Source organism: Pinus tabuliformis, chromosome 4_2 (genome assembly GCF_031772625.1).
Source record: "Pinus tabuliformis cultivar Carrire ecotype Pingquan chromosome 4_2, CPIR1, whole genome shotgun sequence".
In the NCBI taxonomy this organism is placed as follows: domain Eukaryota; kingdom Viridiplantae; phylum Streptophyta; class Pinopsida; order Pinales; family Pinaceae; genus Pinus; species Pinus tabuliformis.
Window position 1 is genome coordinate 265,681,532 of NC_142304.1, and position 23,008 is coordinate 265,704,539.

The 23,008-nt window shown below is 34.6% G+C and overlaps 1 protein-coding gene across 5 annotated transcripts; it reads left to right on the forward strand.

Annotated features, from left to right (window-relative positions):
* Positions 1-7,040: 7,040 nt before the first annotated feature.
* On the forward strand, positions 7,041-15,303 carry LOC149169000 (uncharacterized). Of its 5 annotated transcripts, XM_089428503.1 has the most exons (7): positions 7,041-8,144; positions 8,522-8,617; positions 10,609-10,712; positions 10,795-10,971; positions 11,121-13,666; positions 13,806-13,962; positions 14,694-15,303. In XM_089428503.1, the coding sequence occupies exons 1-7, from the start codon at positions 7,924-7,926 to the stop codon at positions 14,735-14,737; spliced, it is 3,345 nt and encodes a 1,114-aa protein (XP_089284629.1). In that variant the 5' UTR covers positions 7,041-7,923; the 3' UTR covers positions 14,738-15,303. The 5 variants fall into 5 exon arrangements, with proteins under 5 accessions (XP_089284629.1, XP_089284632.1, XP_089284631.1 ...); XM_089428506.1 differs by lacking the exon at positions 8,522-8,617; XM_089428505.1 differs by lacking the exon at positions 14,694-15,303 and having other exon boundaries at positions 7,042-8,144; positions 13,806-14,316.
* Positions 15,304-23,008: the final 7,705 nt, after the last annotated feature.

Below are 23,008 nucleotides of genomic sequence, written 5' to 3' on the forward strand. Positions count from 1 at the left end.
CCCCTTATTGTTATTAGTGCAACCCCCTTATTGTATTGTTGTGCCCATGTAGTCCCCATATTGTTATTATTGTGCCCCATAGAAGCCCACTATTGTTATTGTTGTGCCCTTACATTATTATTGTTATGTCGGCTCTGATTATATTGTGACCCCTTAGACTCCTATATATAGAAATGAGGTCTTGTCATTTGTATCATCCAAGAATTGTTCATTTGTGTAATGTAAAGGAGGTTGCCCCCTCGAAGAGGCTTATTTTGAAGTCGTTGATCTATCTCTTCTTCTATTTTGTGAGCTGGTTGCATAACAATAGTAGGATCATCGCATAATTATAGTAGAGATGTAACAGTGAGATCCTAACCGTTCCTAAGATAAATAATAAAATAACAAAATGGTACGTTATAGTAAATTTAAAAAATTAATAAAATAAACAATTTATTTATTTTTTAAGGAAATATCTAGAAAAAGTTATTATTATTATTATTATCTAATTGAAATAATAAATAAATTATTTAATTAATTAGAAACTTACCAAAGTAACATTAAAGAGAGAACTGCTTTTGCTTAGCTAAGAGATTGTCTTCCTTGGACGTAAGGAAACATGGTAATGGCCCAAGACCCAAAAGCATCTAACATGAGTGAAAGTTTGCCCCCTTACGGACCAATAGTGGGTTATTCAAGGTGGAGTGGTTTTCGTTGAATGATGGTGATGAGTCAACCTGCATTCGCGGATAGTAGCCAGTGATGGTTGTCCTCACTGTTGGTTTGACCACTGAGTTATGATAGGTTTTCCCACTATGTAAAAAAAAATCAATAAAGCGAGAAAGAAATTAACAAAAATAACAAAGAAGAGAATAAAAAAATAATATATATAAAAATGTATATCTATATATATATATATATATATATATATATATATATATATATATATATATATACAATTTTTTTTTGTGGCCTAGAGGAACCCAACAACCCTCCTGACACGTAACTACCAATAAACCTTTTGGGGGCTACGATATGTCCTCCTCCCTGTAGCCCGAGCTACAACAAGGGGGATTTGAACCTGGGTCTCTCGAGTTTCAACGATTTCACATATCTCAGATTACCAATTGAGTTGCCCCCTCGGGACTTATAAGCCTTTTTTTTAAAGCTTGGCAGGACTACATCTTCATCGTGTCCAATATATCACCTTGATCAGGGTGAGGAATTGAACTGATGACTTCACATCAAGGAGTGCCTTAACAAAGCACCCGATCACCGTTTATCCAAAACCTGTGGACATAAATATTTTAATTTTAATAAATACTATAAAAGAAATTATAAAGAGAATATTAAAAATTCTTAATATATAATATTGTATAAAAAAAACTAAAGGATGAATAAAATAAATTATAAATAAATTCAAATCATAAATTATAGTTAGAAAGTTAAAGGATGAAGAATACATTAAAAAAAATATAAATAAGCAAATTTAATAAATAATAATAATAATATGAAAAATAAATAAATAAATTAATTAATTAATTAAAAAGGATAAAAAAGAATACAAATGACATAATAACGTAAAAATGAAAAGAATCGAAAGAAAGACACAAACTGGACAAGAAAAGGAAACCGTGGACAGGAGAAAGACAAAAAGGAAGAGGCATAGGAATAAAGGGATGGACGGGAGAAAAAAAAAAAGGGAGAGGTATAGGAATAAAGGGATGGGGTCCACGAACTATTGATCTTCCATCCATCATCCCTATTTAACGTATTAGATCTTTTCTCTATCTCGATGGTTTCCCTCAATTTATGGTGATGGAAATGATCAATCCTAGCAAGGACCTGGGAATCCTCTTAACAGATGTGGCGAGCCCTACAATGTCTTAGGTCAACCACATGCTCTTGAATCCTCTAATAAATGGAACGACCAATTTCGCCAATATATGGGGTTCCACATGAACATGGAATCAAATAAACACACTCCATGTTTTTTCTTAAATCATGAATCACATAAGCCTTCATTATGAGAAATATTACTATTAATAAAAATATTAAATTACGCTAATTAACCTCATTTATAAACGTTGATTGACATATAAATGATGGAAAATGACGTCTTTGACATATATCAACCACATTTAGTAATGTGGTTGTGCTAGTTTTAAAAGAAACGACTATGGATTTGTATTAAAAATCTCTGGTTTGAAGTCGAAGACCTTGTACAACATCATCCAAAATCATCCATAACTTCTACTGCATCATTCAGAAAGATCCCACATATCCAAAAAAGACTTAAATCGACTTATCCCTTGTCCATATTCAACTAAATTCTAAACACACTGGCCTTATACAATTTCCAAAAGGCACCTAATATTTCTGTATATCTACAAAACATAGTAACTAAAATTGCAAGACTAGCCTACATTATATCCCTCTAGAGAATTCATTTCATCTGACCCAAATTTTCAAAATTATTTTGAAGAGGTTGTGCTTCTAAGTCTGAATCCCCTTCATCCTCAATTGAATACTGCGAACCTAAAGTCTCCTCCCTATGCACCTCAACGTCTTTTGAATCACCACCACTGACCGTTATTCTCCCTTTTGCTTCTGTCAGAACTAAATTATCCATTTTGAAGCTCAACATCTCAACTGTTAATTACAACTTGTCCATCTTCAAATCCAACAGATTGAGGTTCTAAGACAGGAGCCCAACTGGGCACGTGATTTTGACAAATGCATTTCCTCGAGCTTGGAGGTTAAGGAAAGGAGAAATTCTATGGATGCTACCATATGAGCTACCTGAAGATTTATTTCCTCTACATTTGCATTTGTTTGACTATCCATTGCGGAATCGTGGCTCCAAACTTTTTTTGTTCCTTGGTGAGCTAAAACATTAGGGGAGTTTTGAGGTAAAAAATGGGCCTCCTAAGGAAATTATAAAATAATAGCGGAAATAATAAAATCATATTAGATTACATCATCAAATTTTAGAGGGAAAAAAAGAAGAAGCTATTTTTTCAACTCGTATGTTCAACTTATATCCCTATGGGTTTACTCAAATTTCGAGAGGAAACACTCTTTGGATGCAAAATTTGATTTTGATTCCTCATCCAAGGAGTACCCATGTTGCATACTTTCAATGGACCTTGCCACACGAAAAATGCGAAATACATGAAAAACGTGATTGTAATCACATTTTTTCATGTATTTCTCATTTTTCATGTAGCAAGGTCCATTAAAAGTATGCAACATGGGTACTCCTTGGATGAGGAATAAAATTTCACGTCCAATGAGTGCTCCTACTTGAAATTTGAGTAAAACATTAGGGAGTTAAGTTGGAAATACGAGTTGAAAAAGTAGTTTTATTATTTTATTATTTTTTACTCCAAAAATGGTGAATCATCCCCCATGGTTGACATCGTCATCTTGAATCCTATTGGTTCTTATAAAGTTTATTTTGGTTGTACATTTTTCTTAGGACACCCATTTTAGACCTCAAAATTCCCCTAATGGCTTAACGTTCAATTTGGCATTGGCATGACTGAATTGCCTCATTTTATAACCATCACGAGTTGAATTCCTCAATTCTTCATTTCCTTTCATGTGTTTAATGCCAATTAGACTCGCATACAATGTCTGGATGGAAGGATCCCACACCAATTTAATCATTCTGTAATTAGATACAGTTGTTGAGGAGATCAAAGATTGTGAGCATGCGAGCTTTAGAGGGATTAACATGATGATATTTCTGCGTGTTTAGGTGTATTCCTTAGTAGTGCAATATATCCTCCATCTGTCCTTTGATAAGCAATTCATTACATAAGTGTTCCAAGTGGAAGCTTGATCCCATCTTTCAACGTTAATTATTTTATTATGATGTAGAGGAGTAATAATTTCATTTATCAAATGCCCATAATATGCTTTGACCTTGGGATCAACTATATCCCATCCATTAATTTGAGCCATTACACCTATGATTATCACCATCCCTTGAGATATACTCTTGATTTTCATGGCAAATGCTTTATGCTAATAACCCTATTATTGAGGACCAATTCTCCTTGATCCAAAGCGATGCCTTTATTGGCCAAGGAGTCCACCTCATAGTTAAGGTGTCTTTTCACATGAAAAAAATCAATCTTTTCAAAGTTAGCCATTTGAAGATTTATTCTTTGCAAGATGGGAGCTTGGAACTAATCAGAATCCCCATCAAGTTTATTCAACTATTGAATTGCTATCATTGAGTCCCCAAATACTATTAAATGACAAATACGCCTAGATAGAACCAATTCTAGGCCTTGCCATAATGCTAAATATTCAACTTGGTTATTAGTTGATGCCCCTACTCCCCAAGCAAACTGAATCTCCCTTGCTTCATCAGGGTGAAAAATAACCCCTCTCACTTCCCCAAATTAATTTTAAATTATTAACAATTTTACAATTTAATAATTAATTAAAATTTTCCTAATCTAAAAAAATTGAGTCTTGAATTTTATAATTTATATAATATTTTTGAATCTTGAATCTTATGATTTATATAATATTTCATAATATAGTGATTAACATTTAAACTTCCTTCTTAAACAATAATTGATTTAAAATAATTTTTATTAAATTAATTAAAAATATTAAATTATATATTAATTAACTAAAATGTTAATTTAATTAATATTAATAAATATTTGATTAATTTTAAATATTAAATTAATTAAAAATATTAAATTATGTATTAATTAACTAAAATGTTAATTTAATTAATATTAATAAATATTTGATTAATTTTAAATATTAAATTAATTAAAAATATTAAATTATGTATTAATTAACTAAAATGTTAATTCAATTAATATTAATAGATATTTGATTAAATTTAAATATTTATTAAATTTTTAAATCTCATAGATATTATAAAAAAATTACACTAATAATGATAACATTGAAATCATGATAATAATAACATTGAAATCAAAATAATTTATGGTATTTTAAAAAGATAATAGGTTACTTTGATTTTTTAAAAAAATATTTTTATATGACGAAAATATTAAAAAGATTACTATTATTTTGTGAAATTAAAAAGGTCAAAATATGAGAAGTTTGGTAATTTAGTAAATATTTTGAAATTTAAATCTAATTTGAATATTTTTTTTCAGAGGAAAAAGCTGTATATTAAAATTTAATTTGAAATTTAAATCTAATTTGAATATATGATGAATAATTTAAGAAAATGTGTATTTCATTTTTAAATTTCTAAATTTCATATGGATAAACTTTTTCATCCCAAGGAATAAATGCCCATTAAAATGAAAAATAATTTATCATATCTAAAAAAGTTAAAATGTTCTTGATATTCTTTCAAAGTTTATTTTTATGATTGAAAAGCATTAACCCAAGTGTTTCCAAATCAGCATAATTTGTTAAATTTAAAAAAACAAAAAGATAAGTAATGTGGTAAATATTTTGAAATTTAAATTTAATCTAAATATATAATAGACAATTAAAAAAAATGCATTTTATTTTCAATCATTTTAATATCACAAACGTGATAAACTCGTTTATCCCAATAAACAAATACCAATTTTTACTGTAAAACTCATAATTTTTTTTTTTTTACTTTATTAGTGTTAATTTTATTTTACACAAAATCAAAATAGAAAAACACTTTTATTTTTGGAAATATGTGTTATTCATCTTTTATAATATATTAATTTCCTAATTTATCATAAATTCTCTTTAAATTTTGAGTTAATAATAATTTTACAATTATTTTATTTTATAAAATATTTTTTTTTCCCTTCAATAATATATTAAAATACTTACATCTTTATACCATCCCTACTTATATTATAATGATTTTTAAAAACTAAAAACATAATAGAAATCAAATTACAAATTTGATGAAGTATGCACATCATTAAAACTTTATTTATAAATGAAGAGAAAATTATATATTCTCAATTTTTATTAATTGGCAATTCCATATTACATGTACATAGTATTATAAATAATAATATAATATCTTAGTGGGTCCCATGTGATTTTACTAGATCACCATGTGATTTTCATTTTACAGGTGGTGTGGTTTTCCTTGATAACAGTGATGAGTTAAACCGACATTCGCGGATAGCGATCAGAGATGACTGTCCTCACTGTTGGTTTGACACTTGAGTTTGATAAATTTTGCCACCTTCAAAAAAAAGTTAATAATAATTTTACTATTATTTTATTTTATAAAATATTTTTTTCTTTATACTATTCCTACTTACATCTTTATACCATCCCTACTTATCTTATAATGATTTTTAAAAACTAAAAACATAATAGAAATCAAATTACAAATTTGATGAAATATGCACATCATTAAAACTTTATTTATAAATGAAGAGAAAATAATATATTCTCAATTTTTTTTAATTGGCAATTCCATATTACATGTACACAGTACTATAAATAATAATATAATATATTAGTGGGTCCCATGTGATTTTACTGGATCACCATGTGATTTTCATTTTACCAAAGCATGCAAATGTGCCCCTCAAGATGACTTGCAGGTGGAATGCACCAATCACTTACTACCGGAAAACCATAGACTCCACCAAGCAATCTTGCAAGCACTGATCACTGTGTGTGAATCCTAAGGTTCTGCAGTGAACCAAAGAACAAGGTCAAGAGATCGATTCGCTGGGTGTCCATTGTCTCTTAAAGTGCATGTCATGGTAACGCTAGTGACAATTTGTTAACAGGCCAGGTCACCAGAATTTGAGATCCACACCAGAAATAAGTCCCAAAGTTTTTGCTCACCTAAAAAATGATTGGTCTACATCCAACAACTACTCTTCTTCTCTTTGGAAGCATGCAGAAAGCGTTTGAATGGTCATATACCATGCATGAATTCCAACTATTTACACAGAGTTGTGAATGTTAGGTAGGGCAGCTGGTTGAATATGGAGGGCCCTCAGGTATCTATCATAGATATATATACACACGCATGCATGTGTGCATTTTATATTGTTTCTTGGATTATTAAACCCTAGATGACATGAGACAAACGTAAACGTAAACTAAAAGCATATGTTATGAATAATCTGACGGGATATGCTCCAGGATCACCGAGCAGTGGATTTGTCCTTTGATTGATTTAATTTCATCATCATTTTACTCCGCGCTATCATTGCTTTTGCTCTATGGATATGAGAACATCCATCTAGCTGAGAAAATAAATCCGCCATTCTGGGGCAGCGGGCATTTCTGGAAAGAATATGCAATCCATTGACGATGGCAAGAAAAACAAAAGCCCTCCCAAGGGTCACAATTATTGGGGTAAGACAAATTTGAGCCACACAGGGGAAGAAGATCACGATTTCATTTGCAAGAATAACGTGTGGGGAAGGTAAAAGGCATTGAGTGGAGGAAAGTTTTAGGGTGTGAAGTTCACTGTCTGTTTTCTTACAATCTTGTCTTTGGGTGTGTTGAGATTGTCAGCTATGGAAGGGGTTCCATAGAGGGTGACAATTGGATATAAAAAACTTCGTGGTCGGCCGCAATGACTGCAATAGTGCTTGTTTTTATCTGATTCCAGATTCCTCCGTTTTATTACATATCCGTTTTGGACCATACCTTTTCTTAAATCCTGTGATTGGGCTTGAAGGGATTTGGATTTGATTGGGCTTGGAAGGAATTTGGATTTGCAGATGCTTGAATAAACGATTATTCTCAACACAATTCCCCTTTTTCTCTGGCTTCTGTAATTGGATTCTATTTGTTTGAAGCTGAATTCAGTAGAGCATTATTTGGATCTTGTGATTTATTGGTTTTCATCCCTTTGTGCCTTCTTTTTTTCCCGTTCTTTCATTTTTTGTGGGGGGGTATAGGTATGAATTGGGCGTTGTGATTGCTTGATGAAATAACCGCAATAGAATTCCCTATCATATTCACGAGATGGCAAGAATTTTGGTTCTGGCAAATGGGGGAGATGGGTACTCACCTAGAAGCTCCAGGTCTTCTCCTGATAGAGAATCAAGCGTGGAATCCTTTGTTGGAGGTTCCGAGGGTGGGATTGCAAGCTTACGTGGTGTTCAATGGAGGATCAAGCTCGAAGTTTTGCCAGAGACTACGTCTATTGATGAACTCAGAAGGGCCGCAGCGAATGGTCGGCGCAAGTAAGTGATTTTGCCCTCGAATTTCAATTTGATATGGGGTGATTTTTTTTAGATAGATGTATTTCTTTTGCCCTGGTTCATGTGATGTTTTGGTTATCTGTGACCGTGGTCATTTAGATGATAGAGACGCCCATATTTGTCTTTCATTTTTTGATTTAGGGGGAGTAAAATGATTTCATGGGATTTGAAATCGTGACTACCTGTTGGCGGTATGGCGCTGGGCGCCTCTCTAATTTATATGGATTCGATGGCAAATCGGATACCTGAATTGCCTTATGCGGATAAAAATTAAGTTGTTGATTCTATAGACATGCTGTCCGCCATTGATTCTGTGCCTGGAAAACTTTTTTCATACATATTCTTGTCCACCCTTGTAGGACAAGCATGGCAGGATGCGAGCCTTTGGTGATTGAACTGATTGGATTATTCTTGCGCAAGGATTCTCGCATCCAAACGTCTCAGCGAAGAATGATGTGCGACTTTCACAATTTAATCATGGATGAAAACAAAGAATACACAGAGCTGGATTGCCCTGCTTATTAACAATATAGACAAGATAGTTTAGACCAGTTATTCTCTGCCGCAACCTTTGTTAACAGAGTATATCCGCCCAAATTAGGCAATCTAATAATAATAATAATAGCATTATAGCAGAGATCCTAGATCCAAGACCACTCTTTTAAATGCATTATACAATGGATTAATGGACCATCATGCTCTGAGTGGATGATTAGAGAGGGAAAAGAAGGAAAGAAATTGCAAAAGTTTAAAATGGACATGTCTGGGTTTTGATGGTTAAGTTGCCCATCAAAGAATATTTTGCATGCCAAATGCTTATGGAAATACTACCTGTCTGAGAAACTGTCCGTTATCTGCGCCAAAGTAATCTCATCTTCATAATTCTTGATAAGGGATTGGAAAGCTTACTTCCAAAATTCAATTAGATAAGTTCGACTGCATACAACCATTGAATCATACAGTATTGGAGTTTTGGACCATGGAAAAAATGCGTGTGGAATTCCGAGCCTTTGTTGAAGGTTAGAAGCTGAAACCCAGCATAGGCTGTTGCCCATGATACTGTAACTGCAGATTGTTGTGTATACATAGATTTTTCAGATCATTCACATCTGGGTACTTTCAAGTTTCTGTTGCGAAGGAGCTAAACTCTAGACAAAGAAAGCCTCTTTCTTTCTTTCCTATGCTTGCATTGGTTTTTGATCTCTGGCCTTTCTACACTGTAACTGCAGAGTCGCAGACTGTTGTGTATACATAGTTTTCTAGATCATTCACATCTCGGTACTTTCAAGTTGCTGTTGCCAAGGAGCTAAACTCTAGACAAAGAAAACCTCTTTTCACTCTTTCCAATGCCTGCAATTTTTTGATCTCTGGCCTTTCCAATATACTCTGCCTTTTGCCAAGGAGCTAAAATCTAGACAAAGAAATCATCTTTCATTCTTTCTTATGCTTTGCATTCTTCTTGATGTCCAGCCTTTCCCATTACCTTCCTTTTTCCCTTTCATTTTAAGTCCATTTTATCAACAACTGGCTCTCTGAGTCTCTGCTAACAGGAAAGTTTGAGCACGAAGGGAACTAAAGTCATGTAATATTGCTTTTGTGAGGAATCTGTTGAATTGACTTAGAATATTGTAAACATAGTAACAAATTTCAATGTCAGAGTTCCATGAATGAACATAGAAAGTTATAAACCAACAGAATCAGATACTCTCAAGGTGGAGTGAGGGAGAGTACCAAAAACATCTCATATGATTCCTTCAAGGATTTGGTAAATTTCTTGTAAAGTATGGTACATTCTTAATTATGTGTATTAAAGAGTCAAGACAATACATTTCTGTGCATCTTATATTTGTATAATATAATTGTTGACAGCCTTTGTTCTTTAGCTGTTTTATTGGCATTGTGAATGGGAAAAGTGCAATTAATCCAGATTAAATATGATCAAGGGGATACCAAAGACCAGATGAGAGCAAATGATGTCCATCAAATGTTAAACAGAAAGAAAGAAAGGACAAACAAAAAAAATGAACAAAAAAATCTAGCATACATCCATCCTAATCATGGATCTTTTAAGCACTCAGAGGTTTGTTTACTTCCCCAAATTCAGGAAACCAGCAATATCATTGTTTCCATCTTTGCAAAATTCTGCTCTATTGATTGTGCCTTTTGGGGATATTTTTGATAGACCATTATATTCTTTCCTCTTCTTGCTATCATTTGTTTCTGCTATACTATATCTGTGTATGACAATTTATTGAAATGACATTATTTTATTGTGTGAAGTGCTTTTACATCAGGTAGATGTTTGTGCAGTTTAGCAATTTCTTTTGTGCTCGATACCACTTTTTTTTAACTTCACGGATCCTTTTATGAATGATACCAAAACAAACAATATGTACAAACAATTGTTTTCTGCCGGGCAAAATTTAAGACCATACCACTATTGCAGGTACGCTGAATTGAGAAGGCGCTTGCTCGTTGATCCACACATTATGGAAGAAAGTCAGAAGGGATCTGATTTAAGTATGGACAACCCTTTATCTCAAAATCCAGGTGGGTTGAGATATGATATTAAAAGGATGTAATAGTTAAACTGAAATTTTTGTATAGCTAAAATTACACCACCTTACTGCAGAGAGTTCATGGGGCCGTTTCTTCCGAACTGCTGAACTCGAAAGAGCCATAGAAAATGATTTGTCCCGTTTATATCCTGAGCATGGAAGCTATTTTCAAACGCCTGCATGCCAGGCTATGTTAAGGCGTATATTGCTTTTAAGGTCCTTGAATCATCCGGAGCATAGCTATCGACAAGGTATGGTTCCATGAACAGACCTAAAAATATGTTAGAGGTTATACCATTATTTATAAAATTGTGCCTACTTCATGTTCGCATACAGGTTTTAAGTTGCTTCTGAATGTCATCAGAGTTAACAGCTTAACAGCAGTGTTTTTTGCTTACAGGAATGCATGAACTGCTCGCACCTCTTATGTATGTCCTTAATGTCGATGTCATGCTTCTCTCCCAGGTGAAGCATCTATATGGAGACCTTTTTAATGACAGGTTTGAAGATCTTACATTTCAAGAAAGCAGTTTAAGTCCAAGAGAGAATCTTAAAAAAGCATCAACTTTTAGTAAAAATGTGATTAAGGTGGAAGATGAGTTTAAATCAGTTGTCAGTGTTTCAAGTGTTGAAAACCCTTCTTGTGAAGCAAATCTGGGTAGACTTAGGAGCAGTGACGAACTCGATGCAGATGTCATGTCTATCTTTTTGGGAAGCGATGCTTATGGGGCTGAAGGAGAGCTTGGGGGTCTCCTATCTGCAAGATTTATGGAACATGATGCATACTGCATGTTTGATGCATTATTAAGTGGACAAGGTGGAGCGCTTGCTATGGCAGACTATTTCATCAACTCCCCTGCAGTTGGTTCTCTAGCTGGGTTGCCTCCTGTTATTGAAGCCTCAAGTGATTTATATAATTTACTTGCTGTTGCTGACTTCTCCCTGTACAGTCATCTTGTTGAGCTCGGTGTTGAGCCCCAATATTTTGCATTGCGTTGGTTGCGAGTGCTGTTTGGTCGAGAGTTTGGTCTTGAGGATCTGTTACTTGTCTGGGATGCAATATTTACAGCATCGAACAGTCCTCTACCATCCAGTGGTGATAATGTCCTTGGAAATAATATTGCAGAGTCTTGTCGCAGTGCATTTATTTTAGCCATGGCAGTTTCAATGCTTTTGCACCTAAGATCCTCATTGCTTGCCACGACAAATGCTACAACTTGCCTCCAAAAGTTACTTAATTTTCCACAGAATACAGATGTGAAGAAGCTAATTGAAAAGGCAAATTTACTTCATAGTCTTGCTATGGATATAAATGGCAGCACTCCACCTCCCCTGGGGAAAATAGGTCAACATTTTGATAATGTCAGGACAGGGAAGCTTGCTAGAAGTACAAGTAATTCTCTCTCATCCCAGTCACCTGCATTTACTCATAAAACTATGATCTTGCAACACCAAAAGTCAAGTCCATGTTCATCTGATAGATTGAGAGTTTCAGTGCCAGAGAGCTACTGGGAACAAAAATGGAGGAATTCTATGTTGCAAAAGGTGGTGCCTGAAGACTCCGTTGGTCAAGGCATGGAAGGGAGAAGTTTTAAAGATTCACCAATCCAGGAACATACTATTTCAAACTCAGTGAATAGTTTAGAGACACAAGAAACAGGAAATGAAAACTGTTTGCCTTCTTCCATCAGTGAGCCCAATTCTGTCTTAAATAATATGGTTCCTACACATACAAGTAGATCTTCATCTGGAAATTCAACTAGACGTAAATTGCTAGATGATAAACCCGAGAGAGTTGAGTCGTTGGTTGATTCAAAGGTCAGCAAGTTGTCCTCGCTTGAGGGAAATGATAGCCCTCATGCCAGTGATAAAATTGAAGCACCAAAGCAAAGCACTGAAGACACAACAGGTAAAGGTCATTTCGATGGAAATAATGATTATCAAAATGAAAGGCACTTAGCTGTTAACATAGGCAAGAAAGACACTAATAGAAGTCCAGTGCCTAATGAGCAAAGAATGAATATTGTAAAATGCATCAATCCTGATGTCATTTCTGATCAAATAAGCGAGAGTTTGAGTCAATTGTCATGTGACAAGGAAGATGAGCAGGTGACAGACTTATTAGTTTCAGATTCTCATGCATTCTTGACAAACAATTCAGAAGTTGCTAGCATTTCTGCCAATGGCAGATTGGATGGTCCAAACATGGCAAATAGAGAAGAGTTGCAGACAAATATCAGAGGTAAAAATAGTGGAAGTAATGAAGGTTCCACTGTCTGTACCTCAAAGACATCACGGAAGAAGGTGATGCCGAGCGATACAGTGGGGATTTCGGAAGTTACGGGGAAACATAAATCTTCATCAGCAGGTCAGTTTGGGAAGTTTCGTTGGATTTGGAGTTTTGGCCGAAATACCACAACTGGAAAAGGTACTGATGAACTTTCTAAAAATGAAGAAGAGAATAGCATATGTTCTGGTGACAGGAGGGGATTATCTGAATCAAGAAGTGCTTCTCAAGGAAAAGCAGGTATAGCAGATTCCCCGTTGCCGCTGGTTCCTGACATTGATGGGTCTCAGGCCTCTTGTAATTCAGATATTCACGGGGCCAATGTGGAAAAGAGTAATACTTTGGAGCCTTTGGCTAACAAATCAGATGTTCAAACGGAAGAACAGAATAGCATATGTTCTGATGACAAGAGGGGATTATCTGAATCAATAAGCAACTGTCAAGAAAAGTCAGGTATAGTAGCTTCTTCTTTGCCACTAGTTCCTGAAATTGATGGGAGTCGGCCATCATGCAATTCAGATGTTCATGGGGCCAATGTTGAAAATGATAGTATTTTGGAGCCTTTGGATACCAAATCAGTCACTTCAACACTCTCTAAAGACAATAATGCATCAGCCAATTTGCGAAGTTTGGGACAATCTATGCTTGAGAGTATTCAGGTAAGTCATATGACTTTGTAATTGGTGTTTATTTTCTGTGGAGGGTTTGATCTGAACTTATATTCATATGATGCTCCTCGTTTAATATAAAGACTATGTCATTCATTAATAAATTGGGTTTCCTGGTTTTATCTGTCAGGTCATTGAATCTGCCTTTTCGCAAGAATGTACAGTGAAGAACAAGGATGAAACTCAGCTGTCTTCAACAGAAAGGTTGGAGCATTTGTCAAGGAACTTCCTTGCAGGGAAAGGACAAGTCACAGCGTTGGTTGCGCTTACAGAGTTGCGGAAAATCAGTAATATTTTGTCACAAATGTGATGACGATGTATCTACTATGCATTCTTTCTTCTATTATTAGATCTCTATATTCACATTTTAGAAAAAAAGGCCTTTTCCATGGCTTGCAGCTGATCAATAATGTAGTTCCATTTTTGGAATGGAATTTGCAAAGATTGTTCTTTGCATATATGTAAATGTATATTAAGGAGTTCCAAGATTCACCAGTGAATACAATTTGAGAAAGTCTGGAGATCAAACCAGCCCTACAATTTTCCATGTTACCAAATTGTGATTTACCGGTGAGCTTCGTGTAAATCCATTTTTTATCCTATAATGAAATAAAGAAAGCCAAGATGCCTTGGTGTGTTTATCTGTTTCCTTTTTTAAAGTTCCGAAATAAAAAACAAGATTCAAAACCATCTTTGAGGGAGAGATGAATAGAATGCTTTTCTATACATAATGCCTCCCACTGGAAAATAAAATTCCCCATGCTGAAGGCATACCTTACCAGGCAAACATTAAAATTCTATTTCGTAGTGCAGGATGTTTTAGTTTCATGGATGGCGTGCTGAAAGTTTTATATTTGTTAGATTTAGTTTCTTGCTTTGTTTGGCTTACCTGATGTAGGTGATACGGTTTATACTATATTCATTTTATCTTTATTCCAAGATAGAAACCAGGCATCTACCAAGATCTACAAAGTTATTCATGATAACGACTAATGTTAGTGTGTCTCTTTATTTTCAGTGGTACGAATATCGTCTTCAATTGGGAGGAGCTATTGTGACTAGGCATTGGTAGCGTGTTGTTCTTTACACCATTTGCTGGTTCAAATCCAGATGTGCTTATGCAAAGCATTGCCCATACATTCAGCTTTGGCAGTACTTGTAAACAACACTGTGGAACGGAATTAAAAGGCCTAACCTTGTGAACTTCATATATTGCAATGATGAATGGGTAATCAAGTTGTGCTCAAGCTTTATTGCAAGAGCAGTCAGCAGAGATCAGTGTCAGGCAGCCAAAGTTCTGTGCATCATTTTAAAACTTCTGTGTAGAATTCTCACCCCAAGGGAAAAACTTCTGGGTAGAATCCTCACCCCCAAGGAAAAAAGCGAGACATGTATTAGGAAGAGGAGATTACAAGTAAGCTACATGGTTTTGGTATCTTCTTTTTGTGGAAGATGTGTTCAATGGTTTTGTGTTTTCTAGTTTTGTATTTAGGGAGGACTTTTTGATCAGTCAATATATAGCTAAGAGCTCTCCCATGCAAAGGAATGCGAGAGGTTGCTTAGTTGAGGTGCACAGTGATTCGAGGGCTCTACTCTACCCTATTAGGTATATTCATACCCATTTGTCTATTATTCTTGGATCATATTATTTTGTTATATAAACAACATTTTTTCTTTAAAAAAAAAACAAATCCATTGCATATTAAAAAGACATTAGTATCCTTGTACGTACGACACATTCTTTCTTAAGTTCCCTGGTCCTACACTTCTTTTGCTAGCATGTCATACTTCCATATCTTAAAGAGACACAATGCACACATTGGCATTAAAAGTAATCAAGGAGCAATAGCTAGGGAGGGGCAATGATACATTGAAACACATGATTTCATTAATTCTTCCACCATATTGAAAAAATGAGTTATATCTCTCCTCTCTCGGATAATCAAAAGTGACATTATGGGAATATATGCATGGGAGGGGATACCTGAGTTAATTTCCTTTCTCCCATTAACGGCTCATGCCATATCCTTCTTAGTCCTTGGCATATGTTACTTTAAACTATAAACTGTTGTGGATATTTTATTAGAACAATTTTTTACAACAAAGCTTACAATACACTGTAATATTTGATTATCGAGCTTATTACTTTGATATTAGATTTATTATTATTAGTTTAGCGCTCAAATTTATGGAAATAAATGATACTAAAATGGAAGTACAATCAAATGAACACACCATCCACACAAATAGAGAAAGATGTTACCCAAGAAATTTGATATGGAAGAAAACCCAATTACAAGATAAGGCCTATGCTTTGCTTTCTTTTCCTCATTTAAGAAATGCAAGTACAAAGAAATGAAAGTAAAATCAAATTAACGCACCATCCACACAAATAGAAAAAGATGTTACCCAAGAAACTTGATATGAAAGAAAACCCAATTATAAGATAAGGCCTATGCTTTGCTCTCTTTTCCTCATTTAAGAAGTGCAAGTACAAAGAAATGAGCACTCTATGGATTGGACCACACTGTCGCTTGAATCATTGCTACCAAATCTACCACCTCCTCAGGTTATGCTTCAATAATCACTCTTGGATACTTTGCTCAATTATGAAATAATAACAATACTAAAAGAATGGAACCCTTCTCTTCTTGATGGCCTAATATTTAACATATCTTGATAGCCATCTGTGGTTAAGACTTAAGTTTTTACATGTCTCGACCCTCAATTAGTTTTAGGGTTTTAAACTCTAGAATCTTCTTGAAATTCCACATGTGACTAGGCCCACGCATGTGAGTAATGGGGGCCAATCTGGCATCCACTTTGTACTATGGTGGTCGATAGGGTAGGTCAACTTGCCAGAGATAGAATTGCCACATACAAACTTTTGTTGAGGAAATTTTTACACTGTTGGAAAGCTTTTAGTGTGTAGAACAATGTTGAGGGTCTTGGAACTAAACTTGCAAAGTTGTGACCCTGAAAAGTGTCGTTTGATGCCTCAAACTAATTTTGGAAGGTTTTGGACTCTAAATCACCAAACTAGGGCTTACCCCAGAATGGTCTTTGCAGGCCAATTCCTCCAATTTTTCCATCCATAAGCACAATGATAGATGAAAAATTATATAATGATCCATTCCAATTTTTACTTATAATTAGATTGAATTCAACCACCCTATCATAATTTGGGGTTAATAGACCATGCCTTGGGAATATTGTAGCATATATTTTGAAAGATGAATTGTCTTATTTGCTTCTAGCGCTTCTCTTTCCCTGAAGAGGGGAAGACCCCTTGTACATTTTTGTTGTCCATTATTTTAGGGCCTCATGGAACTGAATCGTCAACAACTAGCGACAATGGGAAACTTCCAAGTGTATATGGGGAACGATTAATTAGTTTCAAAAGGAATTGGAGAAGTTAAGTGCATAGCTCTTTGATCCACATTAGATCATTATATTATTTTTCATCTATCTTGATGCTTTCAAAGTGGAAAAAATTGGAGGAATTAGGTTGTAGGGTCATTTTAATGATGAGTCTCAATGTGTAGAAGTAGGATTGGAAACCTTATGGAGCCATTTTGAGGCATCAAATCACATTTTTTGGGGTCAGAACTTTCTCGCTTTAGTATTACATATAGAGACGTTGATCTACACCCAAAGACCTTTCCAATGATGCAAGAATCACATAAATGGAGTTTATTTGCAAAAGTTATGCCTCCCCCAAGTTGACCTACCATGTTGACCACCATGGTATGAGAGAATGCCATGTTAGGCCCCATTACCTATGTAAATGGGGCTAGCCATGGTGAAAATTTAAGAAGACACTATAAGGTCCAAAATTGAAACTCTAGTTGAGGGTTAAAGGAGTCAAAGCTTACCCCTAGTTGACTAATGGGTTTTGTTAAATACTAGACCACTAGAAGGAGTAGGGGTTCCGTCCCATGCTATTTTATTTTTGTTCCATAATTGAGTAGAGCAATTGGGAGTAGGAAGCTAGAGAATAAAATAGAGGGGGTTAAGGCTTTGTAGCATCCTTACATACCACCTATATTAGGTAACTCCATAGTGAGTACTTTCTTTGTACTTGCATATTTCCATACCATAGAAAAGAGAGTAGAGCAACCTCATCTTCTTGCTGGGTTTTCCCTTGTAAGAGTTTCCCAGGGTAAAACTTGTCTATTGTGTATGGTGTGTGTGTGTATTTATTTCTATTTTCTGTTTCTTGTATTTCATCTAGTTTATTCATTTAAGTAGAAAATCAACTTTTAACGAATTTGAGATCTAATGGAAATCATTTAAGCAAAAATTCAACTATTAAGGAATTTGAGATCTAAAGGAAAATTAACCTTTGTGGTATATATTTCAATTATTTTATCATATATGGTGTGATGAGTTGTTCTAGTGGAATATCCATAAATTCATGGATATTCCAATGGTATATTTTGTGGGAATTTGTAGGGATTCATGAATCTATTTAAGAATAAAATTGTAGAACCCTAGCCATGGCCAACAAATTCGTTCACAACAACCCTCAAGATCTGGAAAAAGAGAGATTTGCGAGGTTGGAAGCACAAGTTTGCATAATCAATCACAATATGAACCTCCTCATGGTGGCTCTAGCAAACACACTTGGATCATTCAAAGAGGTTGGGACTTTCATTCAAATATTGGATTAGAGGGGAATCAAGAGATAATGAAGACCTAGAAGAGGATTTGAGGAAAAATCCCAAGGAGTCACTGAGTCCGGGTGGCGTTAACCCTTCACAATCCCTATTCAAGATGGAAGAGAAAGTGGACATAAAGCCATACCAAGGTGAGATTGATGCATTCAAACTGAATCATTGGTTGCAGAAATTCTAAGTTTATTTCAACGTTCACCATATAGATGAAGAATAAAAGATATCATTTGTTAGACTAAAGGTAGAGTAGCTTTCTTTAACCTGGTGGAAAATCCACAACAAAACACTTAGGTTGGAGGGTTATCTGTAAGTAACTAGGTGGAAGGACTTCAAAAACCCTCATTAAGTGCCATTTTTACGCTATTGGGTATGTAGAGGGCCAATGGATTTTGTAGCACTACTTTAGCTAGAGACAGGCACAAAGTGTATATGAGTACATTATTAGTTCAAAAAGATGGCCAACATGTTGGGTATCTCTGTCAAGAACCCATATGTATTCCTTTAGTATCTAGGGGGTCTACATAGCCATCTACACATATAAGTGATGCTTTTCAAGCTAAGGACAATAGATGAGGCATGTGTGAAGGCACAATATCTAGAAAGCATAGGGCATAAAAAAGGGAGGCCAAGCAGATCCACATAGAAAAAGCACCAAGATGCTTCCAAGGAGGGGAAGAAGAAGTGGAAAGGAGGAAGAATAAAAAGACAATAGCCACTATACATTAGTGCAGGGATCCAAATAACCATTGTAACCATTGCAACATTGACGATCACATTGAGGAAAAGTGTTGAATATTACATCCATAGTTGAACCTGAAAAACCACTTAAAGATTGCAAAGAAACAAAACCTTCTAGCCACAAATTTGAGTAATTAGGGTGAATGTAGTTTTGACATGGACAAGAAGATTGCTTGCACATTAATGCAAAAGGATGTGAACTTGAGTAGCCTTCATCACCAAGAAGAGAAGTAGATAACCAAACACTTCTACATCAATATTCAAGTCAAGAAGACCAAGATAAATGCTTTGTTCAAATCCAGTTCACAAGCTAATATTATAGCAGTGGATTGGTTAGCGAGCTTGCATTGGAGGTTCACGATCATCCCCAACCTATATCCATTAAGATGAGTAAACAAGAATGAAAAGATCGAGGTAATGAAACAATGCAAGATTAAATTTGTTGTAAGTATTGATTATATTGATAAGGTGGAATTGGATGTAATATTCCTTGGTGTATGTGGAGCAATATTTGGAAGCCCCTATATGTATATGGGGGAAGGAATCTTCATGCCAAGAGCCAATCAATACTGCTTAATCAAGGGTAAGAAATCCCACATCATTAATGCACATAAAGAAAAGTCGAAGATTTGACTAACAAGTGCCAACCAAGCCAAGAAGTTAATTAATTCTAGTAAGAAACACGTCTTACTTTTCATAAGAGAACTAATTTGACGATAAGTCAATAAGAGCAAAGGCATCATTAGAGGGGTGTACTAAAAAGTAGAAGAATTAGTTGGAGGAGTTGCTACAGGCATATATAGGAGAGTTTTAGGAGCCTAAAGGGCTACCACCCAAGAGGAAAGTGGAACACGTAATGCAATTATTGTGAAGCTTTCCATTGCCAAGTATTGGGCTATATAGATAATTTGTTCTGGAAGCAAATGAAGTAAAGAAGCAGTAGAAAAAGTTGTTAGAGTAGTGTGTGATTTGACCAAACACTTCACCATGTGGGTCACCTGTCATAATTGTACCAACAAGGATGAGACTTGGTGAATGTGCGTCATGTTGAAGAAAGGCGTAACTAGGTTCGGTTTTCATAATGACTTATAATTATGATTTCATGTAAAGAAGAAACAAATGTATTTATTATATTCCTTACATCATGGATTTCATGAGCAAAAAATGTTTTTCATAGGTCAAAGACTTCTTGATGTCTTTAGGTTTTGTTGTCTTGTTATGAGTATAATTAAGAAGTCATGTTACACATTTCAAAGTTACACTCCAAGACATTGTCACTATCTCTCTTGTAGTCGGCTAAAAGAAGGACACTATTCTCCTTAAGGTAATGTCAGCCCATTTCCAGGATCTCATGTCGGCGTAAATGACCAGCATAAGTCACTATATATATAGAGTGACCTTACCTCATAATCGTCAAGGCATTCAAACATCTTTCATATGAAACAATACGAATCTCAGAGCGGAAAAAGACAAGGGTATTACAACGAAGAAGGAAGGATTTCCAAAATTAATATTTAGACGGAGCGAATTTATTTGAAGTTTTCATATAATCTTGAAGGGAATAATGAGTACTAGCTCTGAGTGAAAGATATTTCCATTTATTCATTTGAATATTGTTTGCACAAAACTTGTGTTGGAATGGTTATGACATAAGCAATTTTGAATCTTTGGATAACATAGTGCAGATTCATAATAGACTTGGTTGATTTTTTTGATTGAGAGTTCTATATTGAGTGTGAGAGGGGGTTAATTTTATAGTGAGTGGATTGTTTAGGATTTTAATTGTCTTTCCCTTGGGTTTTTTGAGACAATATTTACATTTGCTTAGTTTAGATAAAAGTTAATATGTAGGTTTCCAAATGATTGGTAGATAGGGTTTGTTCTTTAATAATTGTTATTTGATTACATAAATAGGAAAAAAAAGTCTAATCATTGTTTAAAAGAAATAGAAGATGATATTAGGCATATTTTGGAATATAATAAGGTTTGATTCTTTGTAGGTATCTGGAGTCTTTCTATGGAATTTCCAGTGTTGTGCCTTGAAGTACAAGAACCCTATATTGACATAATAATGTTGCGTCATATACTGATCCAACATTTTGGCACTGTTGTCGAGGATCAAACCCGGGCCACCCACATGATAAGCCGAAATACTCAACACTATCCATTTTTTCAATTTTTATAAACCTTTTTGCTTTGTAATCAGTCATGTTTTTACTTACCTCTTATAGCTATTATCATTATTTTACACATTATTGGGTTGTTGATTTAATTCTGAGCATGAAAAGGTAACTTGTTTATTCTCTGACATATTTCCTTTGTTTTCAATAACTTAAGACGATTTATGTGAGATTGTTATTAATAATTGTTAATCTTGTGACAAGAAAACATCAATAGTCATGCTAGTGCACCAACAACTTGAGAAGGGACAAGACAAGATCATATTACAACATTCACACTCTTCTGGCCCTGATCATGCACCCTGCTTATGGACTTGCAACCAAAGAAATAATACATGTATGTTTATTGACTCAAGATTACAACGTGGGTCCTCAACAAGTGGATTATTAACCAGATTGGATCACAAGCGCACAACCAAGATTGGTGGAGCTAATCTTCTAGTCATTCTAGTGCAGATCTAACTCAAGGTCAAACTTTGATATCCAACTCAAGGTCAAATGTTCCAAATCAGATTTTCATCAGATAAGGAGTGACATTTTTGCATTTTAATTTGTACGAAAAAGAGGACAAATCTCAAAATTTGGTGACATGGTTTTTGTGCAAAATCAACCAATTCAGCTCACTTGTGAGCAGTTTTATAAAATTCGCTCTAATTTGAGATAAAATTGTGTTTCTCTAAGGGAAATTTTACCAAATTTGTTACTGCAACCATTTTCCAACTTCTCTCAGCTACAAAACCAAATGTTACTTGTTTCCAGTTGTTTGATGTTGAAGATATGATATTGTTTGATGAATTTGTTATGGACAAGATAAAATTGTAAGAGAATTGGTTGTTATTTTCCTCAACTATTTATGTATTTAAATGAGAAATTCATCACAAGGGACAACAATATTGTTATAGCTTCATGCTAATGGTTTGAGACCCTAGGGGTTTCTTCCTTTGCTTAATTGGAACCTGGGATTTTGATAGATGATATAAAAAGAATGAGCAAGTTTTAATACAAATATCTTATGCGAGGTTTTATTTTTAATATTTTGTGTATTTGATACTTTTTTCCTTCTCTGTCATTTAAATTCTCTACAAGAGGCACGAGTTGGTTGGTTGGGCCTGCCAATCCATCTCATCGTCCTCCTTTATTTTTCATTTATTTAATAGGTTACATATCTATCAGTTGGTGTTTTATATCTTATGATCTAGTGTGCTAATCAATGTGTTGTGTTCTTAGATCTAACTATAGAAGTTATATTCTCTACTTATTTAATATACATTACCTCATTTTATACTCATTTTACATCTAAGGATCCATAAACATTAGAACTGTATGTGTGATAGGTTTCTATGGAGAGAACATGCATATAAATTGTTATTATAATCGATCCTTGTGTGAATGTTGTTCATAACCTACAATAAGTTCCCCTCATGTGCATTGTGATGAACCACAAACTAGGAGTTCCTCACATCATCACCCTACCCACAAACTAGGAGTCCTCAACACATTAGCAACCAGAGTCCTTAGAATCTCTGACAAAGAACACCTAGAAAAAGAAATAGAACACCTTATTAAAGTTTTCCTAAAAACGGATACAACAAACATCAAGCCATCAAAGCCATAAATAAGGCAAACACTCTACGTAACAAAAATAAAGACTTTGATAATATAATAGGAAAAGTCAACCTCCCTTACATACTAGGGACTACAGACAAAATCTCCAGCATCCTGAAAAATAATGGAATTCT